General features: G+C 54.4%; 10 protein-coding genes across 10 annotated transcripts; 5 read left to right on the forward strand and 5 right to left on the reverse strand.

Annotated features, from left to right (window-relative positions):
- Nucleotides 1–3,216: 3,216 nt before the first annotated feature.
- Nucleotides 3,217–6,006, forward strand: LY79DRAFT_516439 (family 47 glycosyl hydrolase; the record flags this gene model as incomplete). The annotated part of the gene is made up of 2 exons (XM_060554820.1): nt 3,217–4,920; nt 4,972–6,006. 2 exons carry the CDS (start codon nt 3,217–3,219, stop codon nt 6,004–6,006), a joined length of 2,739 nt encoding a protein of 912 aa, XP_060413699.1.
- An 846-nt stretch (nt 6,007–6,852) lies between these two features.
- LY79DRAFT_224460 (uncharacterized protein) lies at nt 6,853–7,525 on the reverse strand. Its single transcript, XM_060551629.1, has one exon. The coding sequence runs from the start codon at nt 7,421–7,423 to the stop codon at nt 6,974–6,976; it is 450 nt and encodes a 149-aa protein (XP_060413700.1). The 5' UTR covers nt 7,424–7,525; the 3' UTR covers nt 6,853–6,973.
- Nucleotides 7,473–8,451, reverse strand: LY79DRAFT_516502 (Ca2+ regulator and membrane fusion protein Fig1-domain-containing protein; the record flags this gene model as incomplete). Its single annotated transcript, XM_060554827.1, has 4 exons — nt 7,473–7,845; nt 7,901–8,228; nt 8,284–8,352; nt 8,424–8,451. The coding sequence occupies 4 exons, from the start codon at nt 8,449–8,451 to the stop codon at nt 7,473–7,475; spliced, it is 798 nt and encodes a 265-aa protein (XP_060413701.1).
- Nucleotides 8,452–11,067: 2,616 nt separating this feature from the next.
- LY79DRAFT_224535 (RINT-1 family protein) lies at nt 11,068–13,794 on the forward strand. Its single transcript, XM_060551630.1, has 3 exons — nt 11,068–13,111; nt 13,166–13,215; nt 13,266–13,794. The coding sequence occupies exons 1-3, from the start codon at nt 11,212–11,214 to the stop codon at nt 13,683–13,685; spliced, it is 2,370 nt and encodes a 789-aa protein (XP_060413702.1). The 5' UTR covers nt 11,068–11,211; the 3' UTR covers nt 13,686–13,794.
- A 109-nt stretch (nt 13,795–13,903) lies between these two features.
- LY79DRAFT_516530 (mitochondrial carrier domain-containing protein) lies at nt 13,904–15,032 on the reverse strand (the record flags this gene model as incomplete). Its single annotated transcript, XM_060554828.1, has 2 exons — nt 13,904–14,718; nt 14,927–15,032. 2 exons carry the CDS (start codon nt 15,030–15,032, stop codon nt 13,904–13,906), a joined length of 921 nt encoding a protein of 306 aa, XP_060413703.1.
- An 818-nt stretch (nt 15,033–15,850) lies between these two features.
- Nucleotides 15,851–17,172, forward strand: LY79DRAFT_224539 (prefoldin subunit). Its single transcript, XM_060551631.1, has 6 exons — nt 15,851–15,971; nt 16,032–16,157; nt 16,277–16,388; nt 16,445–16,543; nt 16,599–16,724; nt 16,775–17,172. Exons 1-6 carry the CDS (start codon nt 15,937–15,939, stop codon nt 16,889–16,891), a joined length of 615 nt encoding a protein of 204 aa, XP_060413704.1. The 5' UTR covers nt 15,851–15,936; the 3' UTR covers nt 16,892–17,172.
- A 759-nt stretch (nt 17,173–17,931) lies between these two features.
- LY79DRAFT_516416 (CRAL/TRIO domain-containing protein) lies at nt 17,932–19,179 on the forward strand (the record flags this gene model as incomplete). Its single annotated transcript, XM_060554817.1, has 4 exons — nt 17,932–18,108; nt 18,200–18,249; nt 18,312–18,435; nt 18,502–19,179. The coding sequence occupies 4 exons, from the start codon at nt 17,932–17,934 to the stop codon at nt 19,177–19,179; spliced, it is 1,029 nt and encodes a 342-aa protein (XP_060413705.1).
- Nucleotides 19,180–19,624: 445 nt separating this feature from the next.
- On the reverse strand, nt 19,625–20,498 carry LY79DRAFT_590631 (uncharacterized protein; the record flags this gene model as incomplete). The annotated part of the gene is made up of 2 exons (XM_060561178.1): nt 19,625–20,116; nt 20,325–20,498. The coding sequence occupies 2 exons, from the start codon at nt 20,496–20,498 to the stop codon at nt 19,625–19,627; spliced, it is 666 nt and encodes a 221-aa protein (XP_060413706.1).
- Nucleotides 20,499–22,847: 2,349 nt separating this feature from the next.
- LY79DRAFT_670133 (uncharacterized protein) lies at nt 22,848–23,463 on the reverse strand (the record flags this gene model as incomplete). The annotated part of the gene is made up of 4 exons (XM_060563743.1): nt 22,848–22,963; nt 23,022–23,064; nt 23,119–23,186; nt 23,304–23,463. 4 exons carry the CDS (start codon nt 23,461–23,463, stop codon nt 22,848–22,850), a joined length of 387 nt encoding a protein of 128 aa, XP_060413707.1.
- Nucleotides 23,464–24,342: 879 nt separating this feature from the next.
- LY79DRAFT_590632 (26S proteasome subunit P45 family protein) lies at nt 24,343–25,731 on the forward strand (the record flags this gene model as incomplete). Its single annotated transcript, XM_060561179.1, has 3 exons — nt 24,343–24,539; nt 24,597–24,695; nt 24,762–25,731. The coding sequence occupies 3 exons, from the start codon at nt 24,343–24,345 to the stop codon at nt 25,729–25,731; spliced, it is 1,266 nt and encodes a 421-aa protein (XP_060413708.1).
- Between the last annotated feature and the right edge of the window lie 1,322 nt (nt 25,732–27,053).

The following is a 27,053-nucleotide window of genomic DNA, read 5'->3' on the forward strand; positions in this document are numbered from 1 at the left end:
TTTCAAGCGGTTGATGGTTACCGGCGCTTCTTGCTTTCTTGAGGAGGAAAGAAAACCCCAATCTCGTGAGCAAAACCGTATTTTGGACGCTCGTTTGGAGGTTTGCAGCGACGGCGTACGGTAGGGAAACGCTTTGGGTACTCGACGATTTTTGCGGAACGGTTTCGTTTTTTGGGTCACATTATATAAAGGTTATTGGCTACCTACTGGGAGATGAAGCGGCCTACCTAACTTTCTCAAGACCCGGGACGTACTATTCTTTCGCTGTGGTAAATAGCTCCAGGGCTAACAATCATATTGAGTTGGGGGTAATCAGATTCGGTCTCAACGTAAGCATTGTTACACATGTTGCTTCTGTGACGAGTTGGCCTATGGTGGTTTTGTTTCTCATGTTGTCCGTGGGTATTGATGTGCAGGCCTTCTTTTAATACGCAATTACCAAGTTGCGGACCAGCACTCGCGGCGATCCTTATGTTCTTGGCCCGGCGACTGGTAGCGAACTACGGGGGAGAATGAACCGGCATAAGCGCTGGACGCACGGACGGCGTAAAAGTCCCCGGCTTTCCTATCTGTGACAGCAACTGACGACTTGTTGGTCCTGTATACCATACCACCTCTCAGCTTGTCAACTAGTAAATCGCACAACCTGATCGTTAGGTACGTGGCCACATCATTGTCAAGATGACGGTTCTCGCCGCCAGGACCAATCCATTGTGGCAGCGCCTTGGCAATGGTCACCCCCTCCCCCGAGGCCCGGGAGGAGTAGAGATCCAAGAAAGAGGCAGGCCAGAATCAATCTTGTGGAGGAGGGGGGGAGCGATGTTGAAGCAACTCTGAATCACCAGACGGCCGCCACCACCTTCCAGAATCGCACTGGCCCAACGAATAGAACACGGGCGTTCCTTTTTGGCATGTCACATTGGGGTCGCGTGTGCACGTCGGCGAATGCGGCGCGGAGCGGCAACTGCCGGGCTCGGCCATGGTCCCACATGCCGGAAGAGGTTTTTTTCTTCTTCTTTGTTTCCGTAGTCTTTCTCCCCCTGCTCTTTTTTTTCTGCCTGACACTTTTCCGTGAAATTATGCTTTTGGTGTTCTCGGGGTTTTTTTTTTTTTTTTTTTTTTTTTGTTGTTCAGATGTACGATGGAGCTCTGCCGAAGTCGAACAGAAGCTCGAGCGTTTCGGCTACAAAGGATGGTGTTTCTGATCAGCGGACCCCAGTGGGTTCCCGCGTGTCTTGAATCGGTGCCGTGGCATCAGCCCCCCAGCGGTATGTATGGGTTCACTTTTGCGGGGGAGAGGAGCTAACAGAGATGAGAGCCCCTCATTCCATTTGCTCTGAGAGACAGAAAGAGAGACAGAAAGAGAGAGAGAGAGAGAGAGATGCACCCAACGAATGCAGCTTGCTGCTCTGTCGGGCTCAGGTTCAGCGGGACTAAGGTAAATTGCTGGTGCCAAGCCAGTAGCCGGTTAAAAAGGCAAAGGGCAGCCGGCTTGGCCAAAGTTGGGTGACTATATCATTGCGAGATGAGCTTCGCTTGGGGAAGCACTAGTGCTCTGATTGTTATTATAGTGCTCGTCCCTGCCTACTTGCGCGTCAGCCACTGAGCTGGCACCGGAAGCAAAGGGATACAGAGACGATCCTAGAGGGTCACCGGGGCGGCTGCACCACGGCCCGATAGGGAACCCTCCACTACCTACCCTGGGAAAACAAGGCCCATCGGGATTCGTTTTTGCCCCGCCGTTGGGGTACTAAGGTCCTCCCGCCCCTGTTTTAATTCATTGGTTCATCACGTTGGCCCGCTGCCTCGGGAGGTAGTCGTGCTGTGTTGGTTTTTCCCCCTCCCTTTTTCTTAATTTCGGGTGATGCAGGCGGCGTGGTGGCGGTGTCTGGGGCACAAAGGAAAGATGGCGAGACAGTGCGTTCCTACTTTCCAGCTGGCGCGGCGTTTAGAGCAGGTTAAAAACTCTTGAGGGGGGGGGACTGGGGCACGCGAGCTGAGTCGAGTTTCAACTGCATATCATTGGGGGCTACGGGCTAGAAGTGGGAGTATCGTTGAGTTGAGGTCTTAGAGCCGAGGGACAACGAGGCGAGTTCTAGCTCGTGTTTGATAGAGGGCCGATGTTTAGACAAGGGCCATGCCCACACAGTCCGCGGCCGACGGGACCGGCTATGGTAAAGGACTCAGGAGAAACCGGGACCGATGCGGGCACCGTACCTACCTAGCGTAGGTAAAAAGGCCTTGGCCGTGGATGAAGCGCTTCAGTCGGGCCCAGAAAAGTCGGAGAAGCGTGTTGAACCCCTGACCAGCCATTTCAACCCGATACAGGGAACCCTCAGATCTCATGTCTTGGGGCGAGCGCACGCCTGTGTCTCTGTTCGCAGGCACTGTACTCGGTACAGAGTAGACTTCTGTCTGTCAGTATCTTTACTCTCCTGCCTATTCTTGTGGCCGCCTAACTTAGTACCTACCTACGGTACACTATACAGATATTTTGGCAATGCATTATGCAGGGAGGAGTGTAGTGTAGTGTACACCAAGCAGAGCAGCCAACTCCAATAAGGGAACACCAAACCTTTCGAGTCGTCCTTCCTACCACACTACTCACTACCTAGGTAGGTAGTAGGTAGGTACCTTTGTCCCTCACTGATTCGCCGCAGCCACACGGAGTACCTGCCTTCCTCTCTCTCTCTACCTAGGTACCCACCTTGGCTACTCACCTAAGGGTCCGAGGAGGTGTTTCTCTTGCCTCTCACCTCGTGTACAGATATTATCTTGGCCAAGCTCCGTGCCCTTCCAATCACGCCAATTCTTACTTTACCTTCCCTCCCCTTCCTGACCTTCTGACCCGTCCACCCAATTCAGTCTCTACGTACCGTTGTCGTTCCCTCTTCTGCATTGTTGCCTGCCTCTCTTGTTTGGCCGGCCGACTTCGATTCCGTGGCTTCCCTCTTCCTCCCATTCTTCCGCTCCTTGCCCCCGTGCCACCTTGTTTTACATTGTCGTGGCTTCATTTCCAACGACAACATTTTAGCAATCCGAGAGATGACATCCTATTAGTTCGCCATCATCCTTGCTGCTCTTTCACTTGGCTGGACCCCCCACGGTCCCCCCCAGATCGACGGCACAACGCTACCTGCACTGTAGCACGCGACATCGCTATCTTTGCCGAAATACACGCTTCCAAAGACTCGCCACGGCGAGCCCGCCATCATGATGCCCCGTCGGAAGAGCCGTTATGTGCTCCTCATCGCCTTCGTTATGGCCTTCATGCTGTACCAGTTTTTTAAGACTCCCGAATGGGATGCAGCAGGCTACGCTGTCAGCATCAAGCCCAGCGATCCCGAGAAGGCCCAAAATGCCAACAAGGAGCCCGCCAAGCCCCCCACGACTAACGACAACACACATCTGAACAATAATCCGCCTCCCGATCACGAGCACCCGCACGACGAGGAAGAGGACGAACCCGAACAGAACCCGCAAAAGCAGACGGCCAGGCCGACGGTCAAGATACCCCAGATTAAGACCGACAAGGTGAAGCCTGCCGCTCCTACCGAGGCGCTGTCTGGCCCTACGCTGTCTATTCATGCGCCCAACGAGGCCGTTGAAGCCACGAAGAAGCCCGACGTCACCAAAGCACCGACGAAACCCCTCGAAGATGACATCCACGCCAAGAATCCTCCCGGTCGACCCGGCCTTGACCGTTTGGACAGCGAATTGACATCCACCTCACAAATTCACTGGCACAAAGTCTCCGAGCATTTCCCGGTTCCCACGGACGAGATTATCCGTCTCCCGACCGGTAAACCCAAGGACATTCCCAAGGTACAATACGCGTTCAAGCCAGAGTCGGACTCTGCCAAGGAGAAGCGCGAAAGCCGCCTGGCGCTGATCAAGGCTGAAATGGAGCGCTCCTGGGCAGGGTACCGGAAGTTTGCCTGGATGCACGATGAGCTTTCCCCCGTCAGCGGCCGCTTCCGCGATCCTTTCTGCGGCTGGGCCGCCACTCTGGTCGACGGTCTCGACACTCTTTGGATTATGGGCATGAAAGAGGAATTCGATGCGGCCGCCAAGGCTGTCAAGGACATCGACTTTACCTATAGCCCGACACGCCGCGATATCCCAGTTTTCGAAACCATCATCAGGTACCTAGGCGGTTTGCTTGCCGCCTACGATGTGAGTGGCGGTAAGGAGGGCGATTACAAACTCCTTCTGGACAAGGCCGTCGAGCTCGCCGAGATCTTGATGGGCGTTTTCGACACGCCCAACCGCATGCCCATTCTGTACTACAATTGGCAACCCCAGTACGCATCCCAGCCGCACCGTGCTACGACTGTCAGTGTGGCCGAGCTGGGTTCAATGAGCATGGAGTTCACCCGACTTGCGCAGTTAACCGGCGAGGATAAGTATTACGATGCCATTGCGCGCATCACCGATGCTTTTGAGGACCTTCAGAACCGCGGTACCACCATCAACGGCATTTTCCCTGAGCAGCTTGATGCTTCCGGCTGCAACAGAACTGCCGAGGCGATCATGTTTCAAGAGGAGCAAGCTGCGGCTGCGAGTGCTAGTGCCGCTGCTGCCCGTCTCGGCGAACCCAAGGGACACGAACCAGCGGGTAACGGTCGCGAGCCGGACGAGGTCAGCTTACTTGCGAAACGGGCCGTTGGGGTTGACGACGATGGCGAACCTGTGGTGGGAAATGCCAATGACGCCGACGAGAAGCAGACTATCCCTGATCTCAAGGTGAACGAGAAAAAGTCCAGATCTCCCGGTAACAGTGATCGCAGCCCATCTCCCACCACGCCGGACAAGTCCTCGTGGGAGTGCATCAAGCAGGGTCTGGCCCCTGGTGGCTGGGGCTACCAGCAATATAGCATGGGTGGAAGCCAAGATTCCACCTATGAGTACTTCCCGAAGGTAAGTTTTGTTTTGACATATGAAACTATGACACGGACTGATTTGCCGTAGGAATACCTCGTGCTTGGCGGCCTTGAGCCCAAGTACAAGACGATGCACATCAAGACTGTTGAGGCTGTCAAGAAGTGGCTCCTCTATCGGCCCATGGTACCCAAGGAGAGAGATATTCTTTTCTCAGCAAAGGTGTCGACATCTGGCGACCCGGAGAATGATCTACAGACCGAATACGAAGTGACGCATCTCACCTGCTTTATTGGTGGCATGTTTGGCCTCGGAGGCAAGATCTTTGACCGGCCAGAGGACATCGAAATAGCCAAGAAACTCGCCGATGGCTGCGTCTGGGCGTATGAATCGATGCCTTCTGGTATTATGCCCGAGGGTGCTACTGTCGTACCCTGTGCTTCTACGCAGAGCTGCCCTTGGAATGAGACCCTTTGGTGGAAGCATCTTGACCCGTCGGCTGATTGGCGCCAGTCGCAGGTCAAGGCTTGGGAGGAGAGACAGAGTGAGAAGAAGAAGAAGAAGAAGCAGCAGCAGCAGCAGCAGCAGCAGCAGGACGAGCTCCGCAAGCAGTCCGTAGAAAGAGGCAAGACCGACCTGACCAGCAGCGACTCCACTAAGGAGTCTATCGAGAAAGAAAATGCGCCGGAGAAGAAGAACCCGCTCGCGGACATCCACGTTCCCAAGGACGAGCCAAAGAACCTAGGATCGGCCAAGAAGACCAAGTACCCCGCCCCCGAGCCCGGCCTCAACAAGTCGCCCTCGAACGTCGATGAGCATTTGCTGAAGAAGCGGGATCCCGCCCCACCCACGTCCCGAGACCCTCGCCAGGATTCTGCCGAAGATGCTGCCAGTAACTCACTGAAGAACAAGCTTGACTTGAACAGCGCCGAAGATACGGACAGCGGGTCCAAGGATGCGTCGGTCAGCGGTGGTATCGTAGGCAAGATCAGGATCGAGGAGGCGGAAGAGGTCGCCGACCCGAAGCCGCAGTCGCACGAGGAGTACGTCAAGGAGAAACTCGAGCTTGAGAAGATCCCGCCTGGCTTTGTCAGCATCAATGCCAGGCGCTACATCCTTCGGTAAATTACTCCCCATGTGCATGAGTGGCTATTCAGCGTTCCGAAACTAACAACTCACCAGACCCGAGGCCATCGAGTCCGTGTGGTACATGTACCGCATCACTGGCGATCCCGAATGGCAGGAGAAGGGTTGGAGGATGTGGGAGGCCATCATCAAGGCAACGCGGACCGAGTACGGCAACAGCGCCGTTGACGATGTGTTGTCCAAGGACCCGAGCACCGTAGACGAGATGGAGAGCTTTTGGGTCGCCGAGACGCTCAAGTACTTTTATCTCTTATTTTCGACACCCGACGTCATCAGTCTTGACGACTGGGTGCTCAACACCGAGGCGCATCCGTTCAAGCGGCCCATTTAGATGTTGACAGACTTCCCAGAAGAGAATAGGCATGAATAGACGCTCGCCTCTGCGGCCGCGTATGCGATAGGCACAGAGAGAAAGAGAGCGCGTGTGTATGCGTGTGTACGCGCGCCACAGATGGGAACACGGAGTATAGAGCTCGGCATGAGATATCACGGCGGGTGGTGGCTACCATGGCGTTGCGGCGTGTTTTTTCTTCTTCCATGATGGACAAACATACATGTCTCGTTGCGTGTTTGGTTCGTTGCGTTGTATAAACTTGGGTTTTCTGAAAAGAAGGGGGCGGGGCTATCCCAAAGCTGACCCGAGGAGCACGATGATCGGCAATGAACTGACTGACTACTACTACTTATGCTTGATTTATCCCTTTCGCGGTCCTCTGAGCGATGTGAATGGTCCCCCTTTGTTGGTCATTGGTTGGTCGACAACACCTCGTTGCTGTCCGTACGTACCATCATGAACGTGTATCACCAAATCAACAATTCCATATTTGGATGGAGGGGAGGGATTTTGTTCGTCATTCTCAATTTCATATCCTTCAATCATCTCATCTTGTATTTCGTTCTGCTCCAAAGCCTCTTTCGCCGTCATGCGAGGTGTCATGACCTGCTCCTACACGTGTCCCATTTCCATATTCCTTTGCGTCCAATTCGTTTCCCTGTTTCCCTTCACGCCGGCCCCATCTTGTTCACCACGGCCATATCCAGTCTTTTCCCTTCTGGCTTGTAAGAAAAGAGGTCCTGCAGCCATTCGTCTATCGGTCGTTCTCGCTCTCGCTTGTCGTTGAGAGCAAACAACATTAAATGACGGGGGGCGGGCGCAACCTGCATGTGATCGCCGCCCTTTGCCGACCCAAAACGAAATGCCAAATAAGAATAAGTAAAAATCAAAACGCAAACGTGATATACAACGCCGATTTCCCTGATGCTGATGGTCTTTTGTGCTGGACGATGAATGTGCTGATGGGGAGCTGGGTTGAAAAATGCCCTTCTCGAAAAATCCCTCCATGTACAAAGATTCCATTCTCTCTTGCGCGGGGCTTCGGGCCCATCCTCTACACATATGTCGTCTTCGAATCCTTCCGTCTCGGATTATCGTTATGCGCCTCAGTCTAGTCGACCATTTGGCTCAGAACACGGATACTCAGGATCATGACCAACAGACCGATGGTGACGATGATGAGCAGGGTGAAGCTGAACCAACCGAGGACCATGGCGGAAGTACCGACACCGGAGCGGACGGCGCCATTTCCGAAGTCTTGAGCGATGATGGATGCGGCAACTGAGGCGGTGTGCTGCCATAACACGGAGACGAGAACGAAGATGGAGGCGATGAAGATGATTGCCAACGAGATCTGGGAAACGGGTCGCGAAGGGAACGGCTTGACTTCGCGATCAGAGCCCTCGGAGTCCTCCTCCTCGTGCCATCCGGGGAAGGTAGCGAGCAAGAGGAAGCAGACGAAGGCAAAGATGATGGCGATGATACTGATCAAGAGGTCAGGACAATGTGCTTGCAAAATAGTCGAGCGGTTAAACTTACATGAGGTAAGGAAACACGATCATGTCCTTGAACTGAGCGGCAAGCCAGATCAGGTTGAGGGGATCCTGGTCGACGGAAACCTCGTTGGCAAGAGCAGTAGCGTTGTTGCTGCAAAGCCAGCTGCCGCCATCTGGGCTGATGCAGATTCCGAAGTAACCAACACGGCAGGCGAGGCGGGCGTCACCGGCGATGTTTTCGATGGCCGTGTGCACATTGTAGTCAACTTGCGCCGTTGAAGGCACCGCTGTGTACTGGTCGTAGTACAGAGACAGGAGGAAGATATCGGGGATCAAAGGTGAAGATGAAGAGCATCCTGCCAACAGTAGAGCTGCGGACAATGTCAGTAAACGCTTTTCGTTGCATGTCGCCGTCAGATAACTCACATAAGAGGATGATGGCGATTGCTATCAAGATCATCAAGACATGGTGGTATCCAAGGAACGGTACGAACCCTAAAAGAGAGATGCAATGTTAGTCTGGAATGCTTCCTTCACTCAAGCGGAAGAAGCATGGAGCAACTTACGATACCAGCCAACCTGGAATTTGGCCATCTTGACTATGTGATCTTAATCGTCCACTCCGCTAGAGAGATGGGCTCGTATTTGCTTGACCCACGCCGTCCTCCGTTGTAGCGGAGCGACGGAGGGGTTCTGGTCCTGGCACCCTCAGCGCTGGCACGCAGAATGTCTTTCCTTATGGTCAGGCGGGGAAGACAAGCGCGCGAGGAATGCGGAGCTGATGGGGGTTGACGCGAAGTAGAGAAGAATGTAGCGACAAGGTTTGCTGGGTTCGTTCTAGAAACGAGGGCGAGTATTGCTGGAGAACACCGCGAGGAATGCGGGACGATGTTGGACCTGCTATCAGACTTGACGGTTGTTGTCAGACACGAAAAGAAACTATCACTTTGATGCTGTCGTCGAGAATGAAGGGCGTGAGAGACGATAGGAAGTGTGTGAGTGAGAAGGGTTGGAGTGAGAGAGTGGGTGTGTGGTTTGGGTCTTCAAGGTCGGGAGGAAGTGGTATGATGCAGTCTGGAATATTGGGATGGCTGGGAGGGAGAGGGGAAGAGCAGATATGACAGGGTGAGGGTGGACTTAGTTTTGTCTGTCTCTGGCAACAGTTGTTCCAGAATGGAGAGCGGGATGCCCGCGGACGTCTGCAGAGCGGATGGGAATATTCAGATGGCTGGGTAGAGAGCTCGATGGATGAGTCTGGAGAAAGAGGGACTGGATTAGGAAAAAGAGAGTTGAGGACGATGTGCAATTGGTCCTGCCATCCATTTTTTGCCAGCGACTGTGCGGTGTTGGCACACCAAGAAGGGCGAAGAGTGTTACGTAGCTACGCCAACCTCCTCTATTTACTCGTGGCGCTGCCGCCGTTGTCAGGGCAATTTGCTGCGTCGCAGCGGTTCCTGGGGCGAGCAGAGCGGTGGAGGGTGGGGGTGAGCTCGGTACGTACCCAAGTACCTCGCGCGAACCCTGGCCAACAGTCCGGGGGGGTGCCCTTCTATGGTATCTGCACTTCCCTAGTGGGAAGGCGGTTCCATCAGCGCGGGCACCTAACAGGGCTAAGAGGGCCTGAGAGGTTGAAAAAAAGCCCGTGGCTGGGTGACGTCTTTTCAGGGGTCCCCCGTTCCGTGTCCCCCGTCGAATCTAAGGCCGCTTCTTAGCGCAACACTCTACTACGTACTCGCCTACGTAGTAGCTCCTATTCGCGTCTTCTGCCTCCGATTCTTGTCGTCGTATGTGAGTCCGTCCTTCAATAATGATGTTTCCTCTCTGCATTGCGAAGATCTCTGAAGCCGCCACCGTCCCAAAATGGCTTTGGCTGGGCGTCTAAACCCTCGCATCCTGCAGCCTTCCTTGTTCATCCGCTTGCTTCAGGCTACCGTCTACAAAGTATCTAACCCAATTCAACCTGCGCGCGACTCGACCCAGGAACACATCTCGGGCGTTCCTGCATTTGAGGCGAGACCCGGAGCCGGGGTCCGGCACGTCTACCTGGTTGGTTCCTTGTTTTCATTCATTCGCTCGCGCCGAGTCTTGGTGATGCGTTGTGCCGCCGTCTCACGGATCTTGGCCCTTTGCCCCCCCCCTGTTGGCATGGCGACAGCATTGAAAACGCTATGGGTTCGATGACAGCCAATATTCGTTACTGGCTCCTCGACGGATACAGAGTCTTGGCAACCTGCCACATACATGGTAAGCCACCTAAACATCCCAAATGGCTGAGGCTATTCGGAAGTCGCTTTCCCTGCCGGGCGGATACGTTTGCCGCAGGAACCCCAAGCAGCTCCGTGATTTCCATCAAGACGGTAAGGCGGTCCAACACACCGCTCTACTTGCCTACATGGCCGACCGTCAACCAGCTCTTCGTATCGAACGTTCGAGTAATCGACGCTTTGCACTACAAACATATTGGCATCTATCACTGCGGTCGAACGATCGCTCTTCTTTCCTGGCTATTAGATCCACATAGATAGACGCTGCATCCCAAAACATGTTAGCGCTGCCTGTGAAGTCCGAGCTCCCAGATTTCTGGAGATCTCGGGAACCAGTGTGATGGCTTCGCCCGGCAGCTGTCTAACAACACGGCCACCCAAATAATCGATCCGCTATGGCACTGTATGCTGTCATCGTCAACATCCGTTCGCGATGAGACACGTCTTGCAAGCCATTGACGCACCTAGTCTATGACTCTCATCTTACCCGTCAAGGCGGGTCCGTATACATGAACATAACACTAGACAGCTATTCTCTTGAACAGGATCAACAACCTTCTAACTAATGCCACCGTGGCTCTCTAATGAACCGACGGTTTGTTACACCGTGCCACACAATGCACTGAGATTGCCTCTTCTCTTGAAGACGACTAAAGACCCGAGATAGGAATGTGTTGATACTTCCTTCAATTAACGTGTGGCTGGGAAAGAGGTCCGTGTAACTCGGCGCGGCTGAGCTTACCGCTCGTTTTCTGGAGCCTTTATCAAAGCCAGATCAACTATCTCAACATACGGTCGGTGCAAGGTTTGTTGCTCAGAAGGCGTCTTCTTTATTCTGCGCGCAAGAGGAACCAACTTGGGTCGCAGAACCCAGACACATCTATGGTCAGTTGCTAAGACACTGTATCGAACGGGTATTTACATAGATAAATATTGATCTCACTTAATTACATACCTGTCCAGTCTGGCTCGGTAATTGCATACACCCCACCATTGTATCGTACTGAGCTCCACGTCATTGTTCAGACCACAAGTTGCGAACTTGACAGTCGATGCGCCTCCTCAGCTGCGGTGATTAAAACCTACTACAATGACCACAATACGCGACAGTCATCCTCAGACCGGTGCTCTCGATATTCGCGTCGAGGACTTCCTCGACGACAAGCTCCAGTCCACGACCGATCTCGACAATCTCGACTCCCTAATCGCCAATGTCGAAGTCCAGAGGAGCCAGCTCCAAACCCAACTCGACAATGCCATAAGACAGCTCGACGAGGCTCGGCGCACAGCCGGCGACCGACAATCCTCGCTAGCTCAACGTATTCAGGACTTCCAGGAACTTCAGCACAGCATCGACGTTCGCGTCAAGATTGCAGCGGCGTCCGACGCCCCAAATCAAGCCATCGCTAGACTACAACAGCCTATGAAGAAGCTACAGACGGTCGAGCTCGCCCAGAGGTATCTTTGTCTGCTACAAGATGTCGAAAAACTGCGGACTGAAGCCCGATCGCATCTTCCTGGGAGCCCCAAGGCGGCCTTGGAGCCGTATTCGAAGCTCAAGCAGCTTTCGAGGCGCCTCGAGGAGCTTTCTGGACCGGCCGACGACGCTGCTGTCCACCTCGTCAATCACGTACGCAGCGTCGCCGATGCGCTATGGGATGAGATGAAGAAAACAATGTCGGGCGAGCTGGAGGCTGTACTCAGCAAGAGGTCGTGGCCCATGGTCGAACCAAATTCTGAGATGGATGAGGAATGGCTTGCTTGCTTCGAAAAGTTGCTTGACCTCCAGATTCAAGAGGTCATTTTGAGCAAATCCACTGTCACTCTACTGCCATTCGACGTCATGTCGAGAATTTTCATCTCCGAGTTCCGCTTCCACTTCCTCAGCGACAAACCGACGAGCAAGCCCGATGCTGTTGGGTCTCACTGCTTTCCCTGGTTTCTGGCGACTATCGAGAAGTGGGAAGACTTTTTCAGAGATAACTTGGGTTTCACACTCGCTGCCAAATTCCGCGACACGCATGCAGGGAACAGCTTGGTCTACATCGACCCAGTATGCGCATTCGTCACCAGCATGCTGCCCGTGTTGAAGGAGAAAGTTCAGGCCGTTGTGGCCGATACAGCCAAGAACCCGGCATTCCTTAGTAGCTTCATTGGTCAGCTGATGACATTCGACGAGACTGTTCGGACCAAGTTCAGCTACGATGGTGGCAACGTAGAGCAGGGCTGGCCTGGTCTTGCCACGGAGATTCTCGAGGACTGGTTTGAACCTTGGTTCCAAGCGGAGAAGGAATTTGCCGTGGAGCGTTTCCGGGCTATCATGGCTACGCCAGATGCGCGAAACATTGACTATGACTATGCTGCGACGGGCAAGACCAAGCCGACTTTCGGAGCTGTGCGGGTCACCGATCTCTTGAGATCTATTACGACTCAATACGAGAGAGTTCGCACCTTTAAGCACAAAATACGTTTCTTAATCGGCATCCAGCTCGATATTCTCGACGAGTTCCATGATCGTCTCCGCGACTCCTTGGAGGCTTACCAGGCACTTACGTCCACGGTCGGCAGGACTCTCCACGGCGTCACCAAGGAACAGCTCGCTGCTCTCGAAGGCACCGGCAGTCTTGAGTCGTTATGCAAAGTATACGGCAGTGCGGACCACATCGTAAATACTCTCAAGGACTGGGGTAACGAGGAGTTCTTCGTGACGCTGTGGGACCAACTGCAAGGTCGTGCGACCAAAGAAAGCGAACCGTCGAGGATGTCAGGTGAGATGAGCTACGAGGAGGTCAAGGACCGCACTTCTGCTGCCGTGGGCTCAGAAGGCGACGAGGGAGTTCTGTTTGATGAGACAATTGCTGCGTACAGCCTTAGACGCAAGACGGCCCAGGACTTCTTGGTCAATGCCCTTGCCGACTCACACTACAAGGCCTTTAGGGCGTACTCGACAAGGACTCAATGGACGACCATCAGCGATAGCGTTCCAGACAGTAAGCCTTTCTGGTATACAGGCCAAGTTGTTTCCGTCTCTAACCGACCTACAGTCGACCCGTCGCAACTGGCTGTCACGCCCGAATTGGATGAGCCCCTAAGAGTGAGTCCTGCCAAGACCCTATTCGTGAAACGCCCCCTGACCCAAATCAGATCCTCAAGCGCAACTTCGACTTTCTGCTCAAGGCTATCGGCACCGCATCATTCCGTCGCACGTGGCGCGCAGCTCTCGACAAGCTCCAAGAAATGCTCTGGGGCGAGGTTCTTATGAGACAGAGCTTTACAGCATTTGGCGCAGCGCAGTTTGCGCGCGACCTCAACGCTATCTTCGCCCTGGTCGAGAGGTACATCCCGAACGGTGTAGGGTCGCTGGGTATTCTGGCTGACGCCTTGAAACTGCTCAATCTTGCCACCGAACCTCAGGACGGTACACTGTCGCTCAAGGATGCGACTGACAGGGTGTTTACGGACAACGCCGAGGCAAAGAAAATCCTGGAGGAGCTGGACATCGATACACTTACTCCGGCGAACGCGAGACACATCTTGCAGCGTAGAGTTGAAAACAAAGAATAAACGCTAAGCGTCCTAGCTTAGGTCTATTGCGATGTAATAATACCAGGGACATATGTGTACGTACGACACCGTCATTTCGAAACAGAAAATGACAGACTCTGGGAAGGATTTGCCCCTGAAACTTCTATTTTGCCAAGCCCGTAATCGTATCTTCTAAGAAATAACCCAAATCACAATCCCCTCCACGTTGCACCCCATGAAAAGTAAACGACAGCGATTTAGCTGAGAGCCCGCATGGCCAACTCAACCGTCGCAAACGTGCCGGCGCTGACGGGCATGGCTCTCAGCAGCGTCGGCACGATGCCCCTCCAGAACCCGCGCAATCCCTCACCGCGGTACGTCTGGGCGAAGCAGTCGCGCATGGTCTTGTACCGCTGCTCTTTGCCGAAGCCGTCCGTCTGCATCTTGCTCTTGATCACGTCAAAGGGGTAGCTGCTGAGCCATAGCGCCTCGCCGGCCAGACCGCCATAGAAGGCGATCTTGTAGCTTGGGATGTCCTTGCGGTCGATCTTGTTACGCGCGGCGTCGGCGTTCATCATCCACTCGAAGGCCAGGAACCAGACGCCGTAGGCCTGAGCCTCGCGCAGGATTGTCACGGCCTCGCCGCGGTAGAGGCCGTTCAGCACGCCCCCGTGGGACGAGAGCTTGCGGACGCAATCGAGCGGGCCCGAGTACAGCCGTGCAGCGCCGTGAGGCTGGGTCTGCAGGCGAATGCGGACGTGCTCGATGGGGCCCGAAATGACCGAGTTGGCGACGCCGGCGAAGGCGCCCGCAGCGTAATACTGGCCGTAGCTCAGGGCCGGGCTAGCGCCGAGGGAGGAGGCAGCGTTGCGGGCCTCGAAGTAGCGGCGGGCCTGGTGGAAAGCGCCAAACTGGATGGAGACGCAGGCGCCGATGCCGATGAGGGGTGTGAGGGTGCCCTTGTAGAAGGCGAGAGCGCCCTCGTTCTTGTAGATTTGGCTGGCGGCGGTCAGGGCTGATGTGGACGTTGTTGAGGTCTGGAGGCGGACTTTGACGATATCGAAAGGTTGGCCTGGGAATTGTCAGTTTTCCGGTTGTCGACACATGTGTTGCGTGCCGCGTGTGATTTTGAGGGCGGGATTGAGTGAGACGGTGGCGATGACTGTGAGTCGCTCATGAGATTCGGGTGTCATTCCGAAGTCGGCACGAGAGCTTCAAGCACACATCGCCGGCTCCCTCTTTTCTCCCAACATCTCGCGTGGACAAATAGAAAGCCATACCGAGCAAAACCTGAGCAACGCCACCCGCGGCACCAGCTACCAAATCCTTGACCGTTTGCAGCGCGCCGCCGGCCACAGTCTCGGGGTCAACCACAGCGTCAGCCATTATTGCGTCTCTCGGTTGGTTTGCCGAGCTCTTGTAATACTACCCCGCCACCGGCGATCAAGGCGCTGCTCTCAAATGTTACTCAGACGAGATTTGTCTATCAAGTTATTTCACTTGGAAAGACCACGGATAAAATTGAGATAGACACGAGAGAGCATCAGGGATCAATTGGTCGCGGAGAGTTTTGTCGGAGACGGGAGGTGTTTGCAAGGAGACCAGTCGGACCGGCTTAAACTCCATGGAATTTGTTTATCGGCTCCCCCAGATAAGCCAGATAAGGTAGCTTAGCTTGGTTGTGGAGACGTAGACATGCAGGGCGCTCGGTCATGGCGTGCTGCTAGTCCATTCGGGGCGGCGGTGAGCTTTTACCTTGATGAATAAGTCGAGTGTTTTGTTTTATGAACCTTTGGACAGCGATATTTTCTCTTCGTTTGCATCTTTATAGGCATCTTTTAGTAGATCAAGCAACCACCAGACTGATAGATATGGTTTCCACGAGCGAGGGTAATTCTCTTTCCATTCGAATGGTGTTGGCTGCGGGTTTTACTCTCCGGCTACTGTTCTTTATAACGAATGCCATGGCTAATAGTTGTTCAGTTAGCGCCTTTCTCTTCTTCAAACACTTCAACTCCATGTCTTTCCAGATGGGATGTTGTGAAGAGAATCATCATGCTTTATTCTCTAGCCGACTGGAGTCTCTACAGGAGTTGCAGAGGAGGGGGAAGGCGTAAGGACCTACCGGTACTCCACCAAGCTTGTACCCCTCACCTCGGTGAACAGGCCACCGTAGGATCGGCTCGGTGGCGGACCGTCATGCAGCTCCCCTCCACACCGTTACGAAAAATCGCGAGTTTCCTGCCGACAACAGACGATGCACTAAAGGCAACATTTTCTCAAATCCACAATGTCGGCAGAGGGCAAGAAGCTGGATACAGCTGGGTAATGTTCCCACCATATCTGATCGCTGCGACCATGCTAATAATTTTCACCCCAACGCAGCAAAGATGCCACGCCCAGCAACCCTCGAGGTATCCCCAAGGCGCCGTTCGTCGACAAGGTTGAGGACTACGTCACAACCCGCGAAGATGTCGAACCGACTATGCGAAATTTCCAGGAGATGATTTCGTGAGTCGCCCGCAAGTGCTTTGCCCGCTAGGCACAAGTCCAGAACTGTGTCAACGAGCAGGACGAAGGCCTGTATAGGCGCGCTGCGGAGACTGTTGGTAACCCGTCGATGTGTGCAGGAAATACCAGTTCATGGAGCTGAACCTTCAGAAGAGAATGGCCGGACTCAAAGACAAGATACCCGATATCCAGAAGACCCTAGACTCCGTGCGGTTCTTGAAGCTCAGACAGGTAGGGGTCACCCGTCGATACGCCAGCTTGGAGAGGAGGGCTGACTTGATACTCAGAACGATGATGAACCAATCGAGACGACCTTCGAGCTCAACGACACGCTATACTCCAAGGCGAAGATCCCGCCCACCGAGGAAGTGTACATCTGGCTAGGCGTACGTTTCGCGACTGAGCAGACATAGCGAAAGATTGAGACTGACTGAACGATAGGCCAACGTGATGCTGTCGTACCCTATCGACGAGGCCGAGACGCTTCTCGAGTCCAAGCTATCGACGGCGAAAACGAGCTTATCAAACTGCGAAGAAGACCTAGACTTCCTGAGAGAGCAGATCACGGTACGTTTGGCGCCCGATGGAGCTGTCCGCAGTATGCTGATTGAAAACAGACCATGGAGGTTGCCATTGCGAGAGTTTACAACTGGGAGGTCGTCCAGAAGCGCAAAGACAAGGAAGAAGGAAAGGGCATCAAGAAGGAAGGGGACGAAAGCGAGGCGAACGGCTGATGCAATGCTCGATACCAAACAAAAACCACTTGGTAATTCTGTCATTTTCACGATGGCGCCTCATTGTGATGCACAATCTCCTGAGCTCAGTCAGTCAGTAATAGACTCGGAACTCTATCCGATATTGGGGGGTATAAGAGCCTTACAGGCTTACGAATCCTAGCAAGGGGTGCGAAGATGACCTAATTTCGGGTTCCGGCCTGGAGTGTGGGAGGCCTCAATGTGCCAGTGCATCCATCACGATAATAAAAGTATTCAGTTCATCTGTGCCACGCCATAGACTCAGCCTGTGCAGCGCATTCAACCGCGTGAAGGATGACATGTTATGGAACACCCAACTGAACGGGCTGGGATCTTGGGCCCGTTCGAAGTCCAGCCCGGTCAAGGCTCACCTCAGATACACCGGGCCACAAACACTCACGACCAAAATCCGATACCACTTTCACAGCCAGTGCCTAAACAGAACGTGACCGACTCATGACAATTCAAGACACATTGCCAGCCAATCTGGTGGGCCATGATGCACCAATCTCCAGCGCCTCTGAATGCTCGTAGGTGGGTTCCTGTACATTACATAAGGACGCCCACATACGTACTCCCGTATCTTGGATGTGGCTGCGTAAGTGCGGTGAAGACGGATTGGCGAACAGCCAATTTGAGGGGCAGCCAAGGGGGGGGGTAGCAGCAGCGTGCGGGACCGGTCGACGGTCGCTATGTATGACGAAGCCTGGCATTCCGCCAGCAACTTCACTTTAATTCGACCTCCCAAGCCTCCGCTACTTTCCGCCAGAGATCTTCCTTCCCTTTTCCCCACAGCTCAGCTTCTTCCTCCCTAAACACGCCTACGATCCTGGTCTCGACTTACCTCCAGGAGCAACACCTGGTACCGCGCCGCAACGTTTTTGTTGCGAATTTCCATTTCTTCTTCTACCACCCCGCCTTTTTTGCGTTGTTGCAAAATCCCTCTCAGTCTCCTTCTCTCCTACACACCGCCGACCCTTCTTCACACGCAAACCAAAGACCCTTAGACCAGCCCCACCATGTCCCAACAGGAACTCGACCCCAAGTACGACCAGTACGACTTCCCGACCGTCGCCCCGACGCCCGGAAATGGCCACCCTGGCCACCTTACGCCTGAGCAGAAGGCCCAGGTCTCCCAGCTGCGCCTGATGCTCGAGTCTGATGGCTACAGCAAGCGTCTCGACACCTTGACTCTGGTAGGCTCCTTTGCTTCCCGAGCTAGACCGCAATATTAAAGGCGGCTTGCGTCCCATTGTTCTGTCCCGACTGCTAACACTGCTGGTACAGCTGCGTTTCCTCCGCGCCCGCAAGTTCGATGTCAACCTGGCCAAGAAGATGTGAGGATCCCTTTTGTTTCCGACTTCAAACGGTGCACCGACAGCTAATTGAACACCCTTAGGTTCGTCGACTTCGAGGAATGGCGGAAAACAACCAAGCTTGACGAGACCGTGCCCACTTGGGAGTACCCCGAGAAGGAGGAGCTCTTCAAGTTCTACCCTCAGTACTACCACAAGAACGATAAGGTATGAAGTGCTGTGGGGTTGAGGAAAGTCATCGCCTCTGCAGTTTGCTAACGCCTGGACCCGCAGGATGGCCGTCCTGTCTACGTCGAGCAGCTCGGCGGCATCGATTTGACCGCCATGTACAAGATTACCACCGCGGAGCGCATGTTGACCAACCTGGCCGTTGAGTACGAGAAGTGTGCCGACCCCCGCTTCCCCTCCTGCTCCCGCAAGTACAACCACCTCGTTGAGACCTGCTGCACCATCATGGATCTCAAGGGTGTCACCATCACGCGCGTGCCCCAGGTCTACAGCTACGTCAAGCAGGCCTCCGTCATCTCCCAGAACTACTACCCCGAGCGCCTTGGCAAGCTCTACATGATCAACGCCCCTTGGGGTTTCTCCACCGTCTGGAGCGTCGTCAAGGGCTGGCTCGATCCCGTGACTGTCCAGAAGATCAACATCCTCGGCTCGGGCTACCAGAAAGAGCTCCTCGCCCAGATTCCCGCCGAGAACCTGCCCAAGGCCTTCGGCGGTAAGTGCGAGTGCCCGGGCGGCTGCCACATGAGCGACGCCGGCCCGTGGCACGAGAAGGAGTGGACCAAGGAGCCCTGGTGGTCGAAGCCTGAGGCCAAGGCCCCCGCCGGCGACGTCATTGAGAACAAGGGCGGCGAGACAGTCACTGCCCCTGCTGATGCTTCCGCTCCTGCCCCCGCTGCCGCTGCCGATGCTACTGCGGACACCAAGGCCCCTGCTGCTGCATAAGCGCTTCCTCGAGATAGCTCGCGCGCGATACGTCCAAAGAGGCGATTGTTATTTGAGTTGTGCTGCTGGTCGAGCAGCTAGAGAGAAGGCGTTGACAGATTTTTCGCTGCATCCGGGGCGAAGCAGAAAGAGGCGTGAAGACGGGAATGGTCTAAAAATAAGAGCTTCTTTTTGCAGAATCGCTCATACCTGTGTTGGTTTTGGCACACTTAGCTGTTTCCTGTTATACATACTTTCGTTTGGACACCTGGATCCTTCGTAATAGAATAGTTCCACGGCTGCTTTTTAGGTGGTTTATGCTGCAGATGTGATGCAGATTGCGCATATAACTCGTTTTGATTGGACCGAAAGATCGAGGAAAACCTATGAGTGGCAGGTTGTGGTATAGAGCCCCCTAACGCCGAAACTCCCAAGCATTCGTACCAGTCCCCTCCCACGGGACTCCTCACGACCGTTCCGTGACAGTGTATTCCCCTGCGACCCTCGCCCGCTCCATCTTCGCGACCGTGGCCGGCATCTCCTTCTTCAACCGCCCTAGCGCCCCAACCGCGCCACTAAATGCCTCCTCAACCTCTGCCTTTCTTTCCATCTCTTCCAGCGGGAGCACCTCGGCCTCAACCTCCCTCGCCTCGTCCTCCTTGGCCTTTTTAGCGGCTTCGAGTGCGGACTCGTCTGCCGCCGCCGCGGTCTTAAAGTCGTGCGTCGCCGCGGCAGCGACGGCGCCAGGAACAGACTTTTTCAGGGCGGCGATCTCGTTGAGGAGGTCCTCCTCCTCGCGGGCAAGGTCTTCAACGCGCTGGCGGAGGCGGGCGTCCCACGGCTCGTAAGTCTCTTCGGGCTCGTCGGAGGGGTTGGCAGAGAGAAAGTTGGCTGGGTCGGCGTCGAGGCCGTTTATGGAGAGGTTCGGAGCGGCGTAGGTGAAGGTTTTGTCGATGTACTGTTTTGAGGACGGTGTGTTAGCGATTTGGGCTTCATTCGATTTTTGACTCGACCGTGTGAAGGTTCGACACAATCATCCCGAGCATACAACCGGCATGGAATCGTTAAATGCGCTAGGTACCAACTCCGTGGCCAGGCAAGCCTACAGAATGAAAAATACGTCCAAATAAAAAAAATTGCGCACAATAATAAGAGTGAGTCCGTACCTCGTTGACAAGACGCTCAATAGGCGCCCGCAACTCGTCCTCCTGCGAGGTGCTCCCCTCGATGTGGGGGAATGCCTTATCGAGCTGGTCTTGCGCGGCGCGTCGGACGTTGTTGAGGAGGAACGCGAGGTCCTCGTGGGACTGCAGCTCGATCTTCCTGTGCGCAGACTCCATCCTACGCCGAAAGGGTGGCCTAGTCGGAAGGTGAGGCAGGGGCGTCGAGAAACGCGTGCCGTACCGGCAAGAAACGATGTCTGGTGTGTTGTCGGGCGTCGGGTGTTCGTCTAGTACACGAGGGGCTTGTGGTCGATCGCGTGTTTATGTCAGACGACGGCCCGGAGGAGAGAACAATTGAGTGTCGGCGCGCGTCAAGCTCCGTCGTCCGACTTGTCCCACCTTTCCGCAGGCCGCTCACCCGCGCTTATCGCTCATCACATCACAGCGAGCCTATCTTATCGATATCAGCATGTGACCTTCCCTTCCCTTGCATCTGCCAGTACGACCTCAACGGAAAACTGCCGAGATCGGACAATGCGCCAGACACCCTACCGTGGCGCCGGGCCAGTGTGTGCAACACGGAGCAGAAGACGGACCTCGACTCCAAGGACTTTCCTGAAAACTGACTTTGTGTTTTGCAGGAATCGTCCCCAGAACGTAAGTGCTGAACGCTAGCCGTATCTAAGCTATAAAAAATAAAATAAAGAGTATTATTCAGGTCTATCTACAAATGTAGCGCCGGAATTCGGATGTGCGGGAAGGGGGGCAGAAAGGAGTGAATCGGGAGAAGATGACTCCCCTACTCCGTACTCGATGCGTCTAACCTACTTCGAGGTGACGCAGGATGCCGGGTCCACATTTCAAGCCAACGGCAATCGTGAATGTGATCGACGGTGCTTCCTGCGTCGTCAATCAAGAGGAGACACGGAGAACAAGGACACCGTTGAAGATAGCATCATACAATACTACATTCCGCCAATGACAACAATGGTAACGTGAGTGTCAGGCTACCCTTTCCCACCCAGGTAATTTATATCCCTACATTAGCCGGATAGGCTGAATGCTATGCAGATTACGGATACCTAGGTATTAAGCTGCTCCCTTGTTGGCAAACAGAGAGATCCCTAGGGTACTTTGCCACTCGCTGGGCAGGGCGGAACAGCGAGCAAAGGAGAGAGAAACGACTCCAGCAATTCAACGTTTCATTCGACGACATCTTTCATCCAAGTTGTCCCAGGCATCATGCCTTTCGGCGCTATGACTACGGCCCCATGTCCCAGTTTCGCAAAGTCATTGGACTGTCGAATCAAACGCTGTGAACCTGGCGCGGGACAGCCGATATGTGGGGCGCGTTTATGAAGGGGTCCACGCTGCTTGGCAGTAACCTTTGAGGAAGGAGCAGCATGGGGAAGGCAAGGCCAGGCCTGGAAGCGGAGCGCCATTCGGGGCGGCTGATGAATAGCTTTCGGGTGGTGCGGTGAAATACATGTACACCGTACAGTAGCGCCGGCCAGTCTAAGCTGGGCCCGCCTATTTCTCTCACCTTTGCGGTTCGACGCCATCTGAGAAAGACGTTCAAACAGGCCACCCGACGGCAGTGCGCCGTGCCAGGACTGCTCAGATAAGAAGGCTTGAGTCAGTCACCAAAGGGGACGTTTCACCAGAATTTGACGTCAACACGGCACCGTTCTTGGTGGTCTTCAAGAATCTCGGTTTTTGAGTTGTATGCCTTGCGGAGAACCCCAGCTTGGCGGCGACTTGAAATCTTACAGGTGGTTGGTAGACGCCCAAGGTCGAAAGTTGAGGGAGGTCCGTTCAACTACCCCGACGCAACCCATAAACCATGACCTAGTGTACAGCGTATTCATACTCGGCCGACATGCTACCTTGGCTGTTCAAACCCCCCTACAAGTATGGGACTAACTTGCATAAGCCTCATATGCCAAGGGGGCGCACAAGCAATGCACCAATGGGGCCCTGGATGACGGAAAGCATACCATGAATAGTGTCTTTTGACTCTATTGGACTATGGAAAAGGTGTGAAAGCAGAGTAAGGGAAAACCGGAGCAGGCGCGGCATGGTACATGATCGAGGGTGAGAAGAGGGTATGTGCTGGCAATACCGAAGAACGCCCCAATCCAAGGATAACGGCAACAAACTGATAAGAAATATGGCGTGACGGAAACCCCATCCGGCCCGAAAGAAGTTCCAACTCCACCAATGATCCCCCAAGCCTAGGTACTAATAAAAGGTCCTCGTCCCAATAAAAGAGGAAAATGCTGGATGTATTGTGCTTCCACTCAGTGTGTACACATGCCCGTGCGTCTCTGGTCCGGGCATGGCCTCATCCGCTGTTCTAGTTCGCAGTCTGATGTAAATGGTGGAAGAAGAATCAGAAAGAGGCTACAGGTCGTATCCGGACGCCGTGGTATGGAAATGAAAGGGTGTCTCGTGAGAACCATCGGTCTAAAGCACGCAGGACGTTGGTGTTCGTGTGTAGCGTCATGGTCGGCGGTCTGGGAACTGTTATTGAGGGAACATATTGTTGATCTCTTCGTCGCTGAGGACGATCTCGTGTACAGGCTCCCGGCGGTTCTCGAGGGGGACGTAGTCGCAGTCCACATAGGATGGCAGGAAGATCTCTGCAATCCCCTTGTCAGCCCGAGGCGGGGTAGCAGTTGGTTTGAAGTCGGGACATACCTGGGTTCCACGCAAAGCCTTGGCTCGAGGAGAGGTAGGTGATCTGATGAGCCTGTCAGCCAGAATACCCCATAACAAGAGTTGCAAGTGGTCATACCAGGCGCGGGGTGCCGTTTGGCTCACCGATGTTGATAACGGTGCTTTCCTGCTTCGACAAGGCGGAGCCTTCCCAAGGTGTCAGTAAGTGACTGCTGTATGCCGTGCAACGACCCTGAGACATCCAGGCCTGGCCAGACTGCGACGACTGGCATTGTGATCAAGAAATAAGGCGGGATGACATACTGAGAAGGCTAGGACGGCGCCCGTGGGCCATCTTCTGCTTCTGAGCGGACGACGGGGAAGACGTCCGAGGGGAACTGGAGTACGTCGACGAAGAGGAGCTGGTAGCACCGCGCACCTGGGCAGACTGGTGGTGGTATGTGTTGGCCGACGACGGCGTCATCGGGATAGCAATAGACGACGACATGACGATGGTTAGGGTATTGGAGGGGAAATGGAGGAGAGACGATAAAACTCCGATAATGTTTGAAAGCAGTCAGAACGGCTGGGGGAAGAACGGAGAGGGACGCACACCAGGCGAACTTGTCGGGGTGGAGGAACCAGTGGTGTGTCGTCGGAGCGAATGAGATGTTGAAGGAGTCAAGGTTGTGATTAAGGGTACGAGACCGAAGAGAAGAGGTGTGCCTGTGACTGATACCGTACAGTGCTAGGTCACTTGCTGGGACGAGGCCTAACGAGGCATCCGGTAAACCACCGCCCACCACATCATCCCATGGGCTTGGGGAGGTTGATAAGAGATAGGTGCCGACGCTGGACGCTGTGCTAAGGTCCGGCAGTGACACTCACCGGCGTCTCTAACAGTGGATTGCGGGAGAGACCCTAACATCATCATGGCAGGGATTCCTCTCAGGCTGTCCCCACAGTATACATGGTGGGGGAAGGTAGCCCCCCAACTATCCAATCGGAGAGCATCGCTGCCTCAAAGAGTGGGTAGCGTGCCGCAGGCATTCCGCCCTGCTCCAGGTCACCTGCTCAGCCAATCAACCCGCAATGAAGTCTGCCTTGGGAAGTAGACCTCACGTGATACGAGAGCTTCCACGAGGTTCCTGACTAAGCCTGGCTGGAACGCTGCATGCGTATCCATTGGCGCCTACAGCAAGCTAGAGCAGGCAAGCACCACCAAGCTTGACAACAACACCTTTGCCATCGTCAACGTCAAAGTCCACTCCCCGCGAACCTACATCTGCTGCGATCGCCGACGTAGCTATAGTGCCCGAAACCCCATTACGACGACACCACTTCTCGCCGAATTTCTGACACGATGGGCGACGTTTTGGTAGAAAACCCGGCCAACCAGACCCTTCCTCACAAGAAGACGGCGCCCTCAACAATCCCTAGTATCGAGAACTTCGAGGGCATTTCGACGGAAGGAGGCGACGACTATGCCACATTGAAGAAGTTGCAAAGACAACTTGAGTACATTCAGCTGCAGGAGGAGTACATCAAGGATGAGCAGAGGTGGGACTTGGCTCGGAATCACCGCATTGTATTCAGTTTGCTGACAAGACGTCATAGGAGTCTGAAGCGCGAGCTTGTCCGGGCCCAGGAGGAGATCAAGCGGATCCAGAGCGTCCCGCTGGTGATCGGGCAGTTTATGGAAGCCATCGACCAGAAGTACGCAGACCCCGCACACAGCTGCTCTCATAGCCGCAGGACCTCATCATAGCTAACCCATCGCAGCACCGGAATCGTGCAGTCCTCCACCGGCTCCAACTATGTCGTCCGTATCCTTTCCACCCTCGACCGCGAGAAGCTCAAGCCCTCGTCCTCCGTTGCCCTCCACCGTCACTCGAACGCTCTCGTCGATATTCTCCCTCCCGAAGCGGACTCCTCCATTGCCATGCTTGGTGCCGATGAGAAGCCCGACGTGACGTATGCCGATGTTGGTGGTCTGGACATGCAGAAACAAGAGATCCGTGAGGCTGTTGAGCTTCCTTTGACGCACTTCGACCTTTACAAGCAGATTGGTATCGACCCCCCTCGCGGCGTGTTGCTCTATGGTCCCCCCGGAACGGGAAAGACAATGCTGGTCAAGGCTGTGGCGAACTCCACAACAGCAAACTTCATTCGCGTCGTCGGATCCGAGTTCGTGCAGAAGTACCTTGGTGAGGGTCCACGTATGGTTCGTGACGTCTTCCGCATGGCCCGCGAGAACGCCCCCGCCATTATCTTCATCGACGAGATCGATGCTATTGCGACGAAGCGTTTCGATGCTCAGACTGGTGCCGATCGTGAAGTCCAGCGTATTCTGCTGGAGCTACTCAACCAGATGGATGGTTTCGACCAAACCGCCAATGTCAAGGTCATCATGGCCACCAACCGAGCTGATACCCTCGATCCCGCCCTGCTCCGTCCCGGTCGTCTGGACCGAAAGATTGAGTTTCCCAGCTTGAGAGATAGACGAGAACGTCGTCTCATCTTCTCCACCATCGCCAGCAAGATGAGTCTCGCTCCTGAAGTGGATCTGGACTCTCTGATCGTCCGCAACGATCCCCTGAGCGGTGCTGTCATCGCTGCTATCATGCAGGAGGCTGGTCTCCGCGCAGTGCGGAAGAACCGTTACAACATTATCCAGAGCGACTTGGAGGACGCCTACTCAAGCCAGGTCAAAGGCACGAGCGACGAGAACAAGTTTGACTTTTACAAATAAGCTGCGGACGCTGCCCAGGAGGAGACGGAGGATGCGCATGGGGGGCAAGGAAGCGTATCGTCGGAGGAACGAGTCACTGCACGCTGCAATGCTGGCGATGTAATAGCACGCCGGGACACGATTAGGGAAGGGATAGACTTTCAAGCCTTCGGGGAGCGAAGCTCGGCGTTGCCTTGTACAATACACTTGGTAAAGAAGCTGCGCTGCCGTCTGCATGATCAGTTGCGGTTCTATCACTGATTGCCATTGTGATGACGTTTCGAACAAGAAGATACGGAAGTACGAACGGAGATATACAGGACGCCGGGATATGATACCGACGGCTCTGGGATTCCAGCATGAGCTACGCACACGGGCGAGTTGCCCGATGTTGCGTGTATACGGCACTCTTCTGGCGTTTGCAACCTCTCGCGTCGCGGCGACGGAACGATCTCGGGGATAACGCCGGGGCTGGCAGGCGGGACGATACGGGAGAGGGCTGAACAGAGTCGGCAATATCCCGCCGGTGTGCCCCGGGGCTCGGATTCTTCCGACAACTAGAGGTCTCTCCTGCCCCCAAACGCAACGCCGAGGTAAACGAGCGTCCCCGGTTCGCCGAGTCCACGGTTACATATCACACTTTCCCCCCTCCCCCCCGCTCTCTTAGTCTCCGGTCTGTAGGCACGTAGCATTGTAGATAGTTAGATCCAAATTCTGCACATCGCGTTAGGAATCGACCAGTGACAGACAAATAAAAACCGTTGAACTTTATTCACGTCCCGCGCATTCCAGGCAGGCCCCGCCTCGACGCGTATTCGGGGGGTGGGGTCTTATGTCACCAAGAGCCAAAGAGTAACGGGCACGAAGACACACAGCTCGATTTGGCAGCGGGATTATATTTCTGACAGACCCCGTTGTGAACTTTCCCCCAAGTCTTGTTTTCCATTAAGGCCGGATTTCCTATCTCTAAGTGGTTTCCTTTTTCCCTTTCCCGTCCATTTTGGTTGCCCTTTTTTTCCTTTGCCCTCTTTTTCCATGCCACCCACCGGCCTGGGATTCCTTAATTCAAGAGAACAAAAAAAAAAAACAAAAAAAAAAAAAAAGAAGCCTGCAAAGAAAAGAGCAGGATAGTAAGGAAGAAACCGGAGTGAGAAGAACATGAATCATAAAGCTATGGGGCAAACCAGCACATCCAGCAACCCTTCCACCCCCTTTTGTTAAAGAAACCCTGAATATCAAAGTCGGTCGAGCTCTAAGCCATTCTCCTCAAGCGCGAAACGCTCGGTGAGGCTCAGCAAAAGAAGAAGAAAAAAAAATGAAAAAAGACTCCGGATGCTGCCGTC

Source organism: Colletotrichum navitas (genome assembly GCF_030913465.1).
Source record: "Colletotrichum navitas strain CBS 125086 chromosome Unknown LY79scaffold_33, whole genome shotgun sequence".
NCBI lineage: Eukaryota > Fungi > Ascomycota > Sordariomycetes > Glomerellales > Glomerellaceae > Colletotrichum > Colletotrichum navitas.

Bases quoted from the DNA above. Each gene is read 5' to 3' on its own strand.
- LY79DRAFT_224460 (XM_060551629.1), bottom strand. From the start codon at position 7,423: ATGTGTAGAGGATGGGCCCGAAGCCCCGCGCAAGAGAGAATGGAATCT.
- LY79DRAFT_224535 (XM_060551630.1), top strand. From the start codon at position 11,212: ATGACCACAATACGCGACAGTCATCCTCAGACCGGTGCTCTCGATATT. The intron at 13,112-13,165 runs GTAAGCCTTTCT...ACCGACCTACAG, and splicing joins CAGCGATAGCGTTCCAGACA to TCGACCCGTCGCAACTGGCT. The intron at 13,216-13,265 runs GTGAGTCCTGCC...GACCCAAATCAG, and splicing joins AATTGGATGAGCCCCTAAGA to ATCCTCAAGCGCAACTTCGA.
- LY79DRAFT_224539 (XM_060551631.1), top strand. From the start codon at position 15,937: ATGTCGGCAGAGGGCAAGAAGCTGGATACAGCTGG. The intron at 16,389-16,444 runs GTAGGGGTCACC...CTTGATACTCAG, and splicing joins GGTTCTTGAAGCTCAGACAG to AACGATGATGAACCAATCGA. The intron at 16,725-16,774 runs GTACGTTTGGCG...GATTGAAAACAG, and splicing joins TCCTGAGAGAGCAGATCACG to ACCATGGAGGTTGCCATTGC.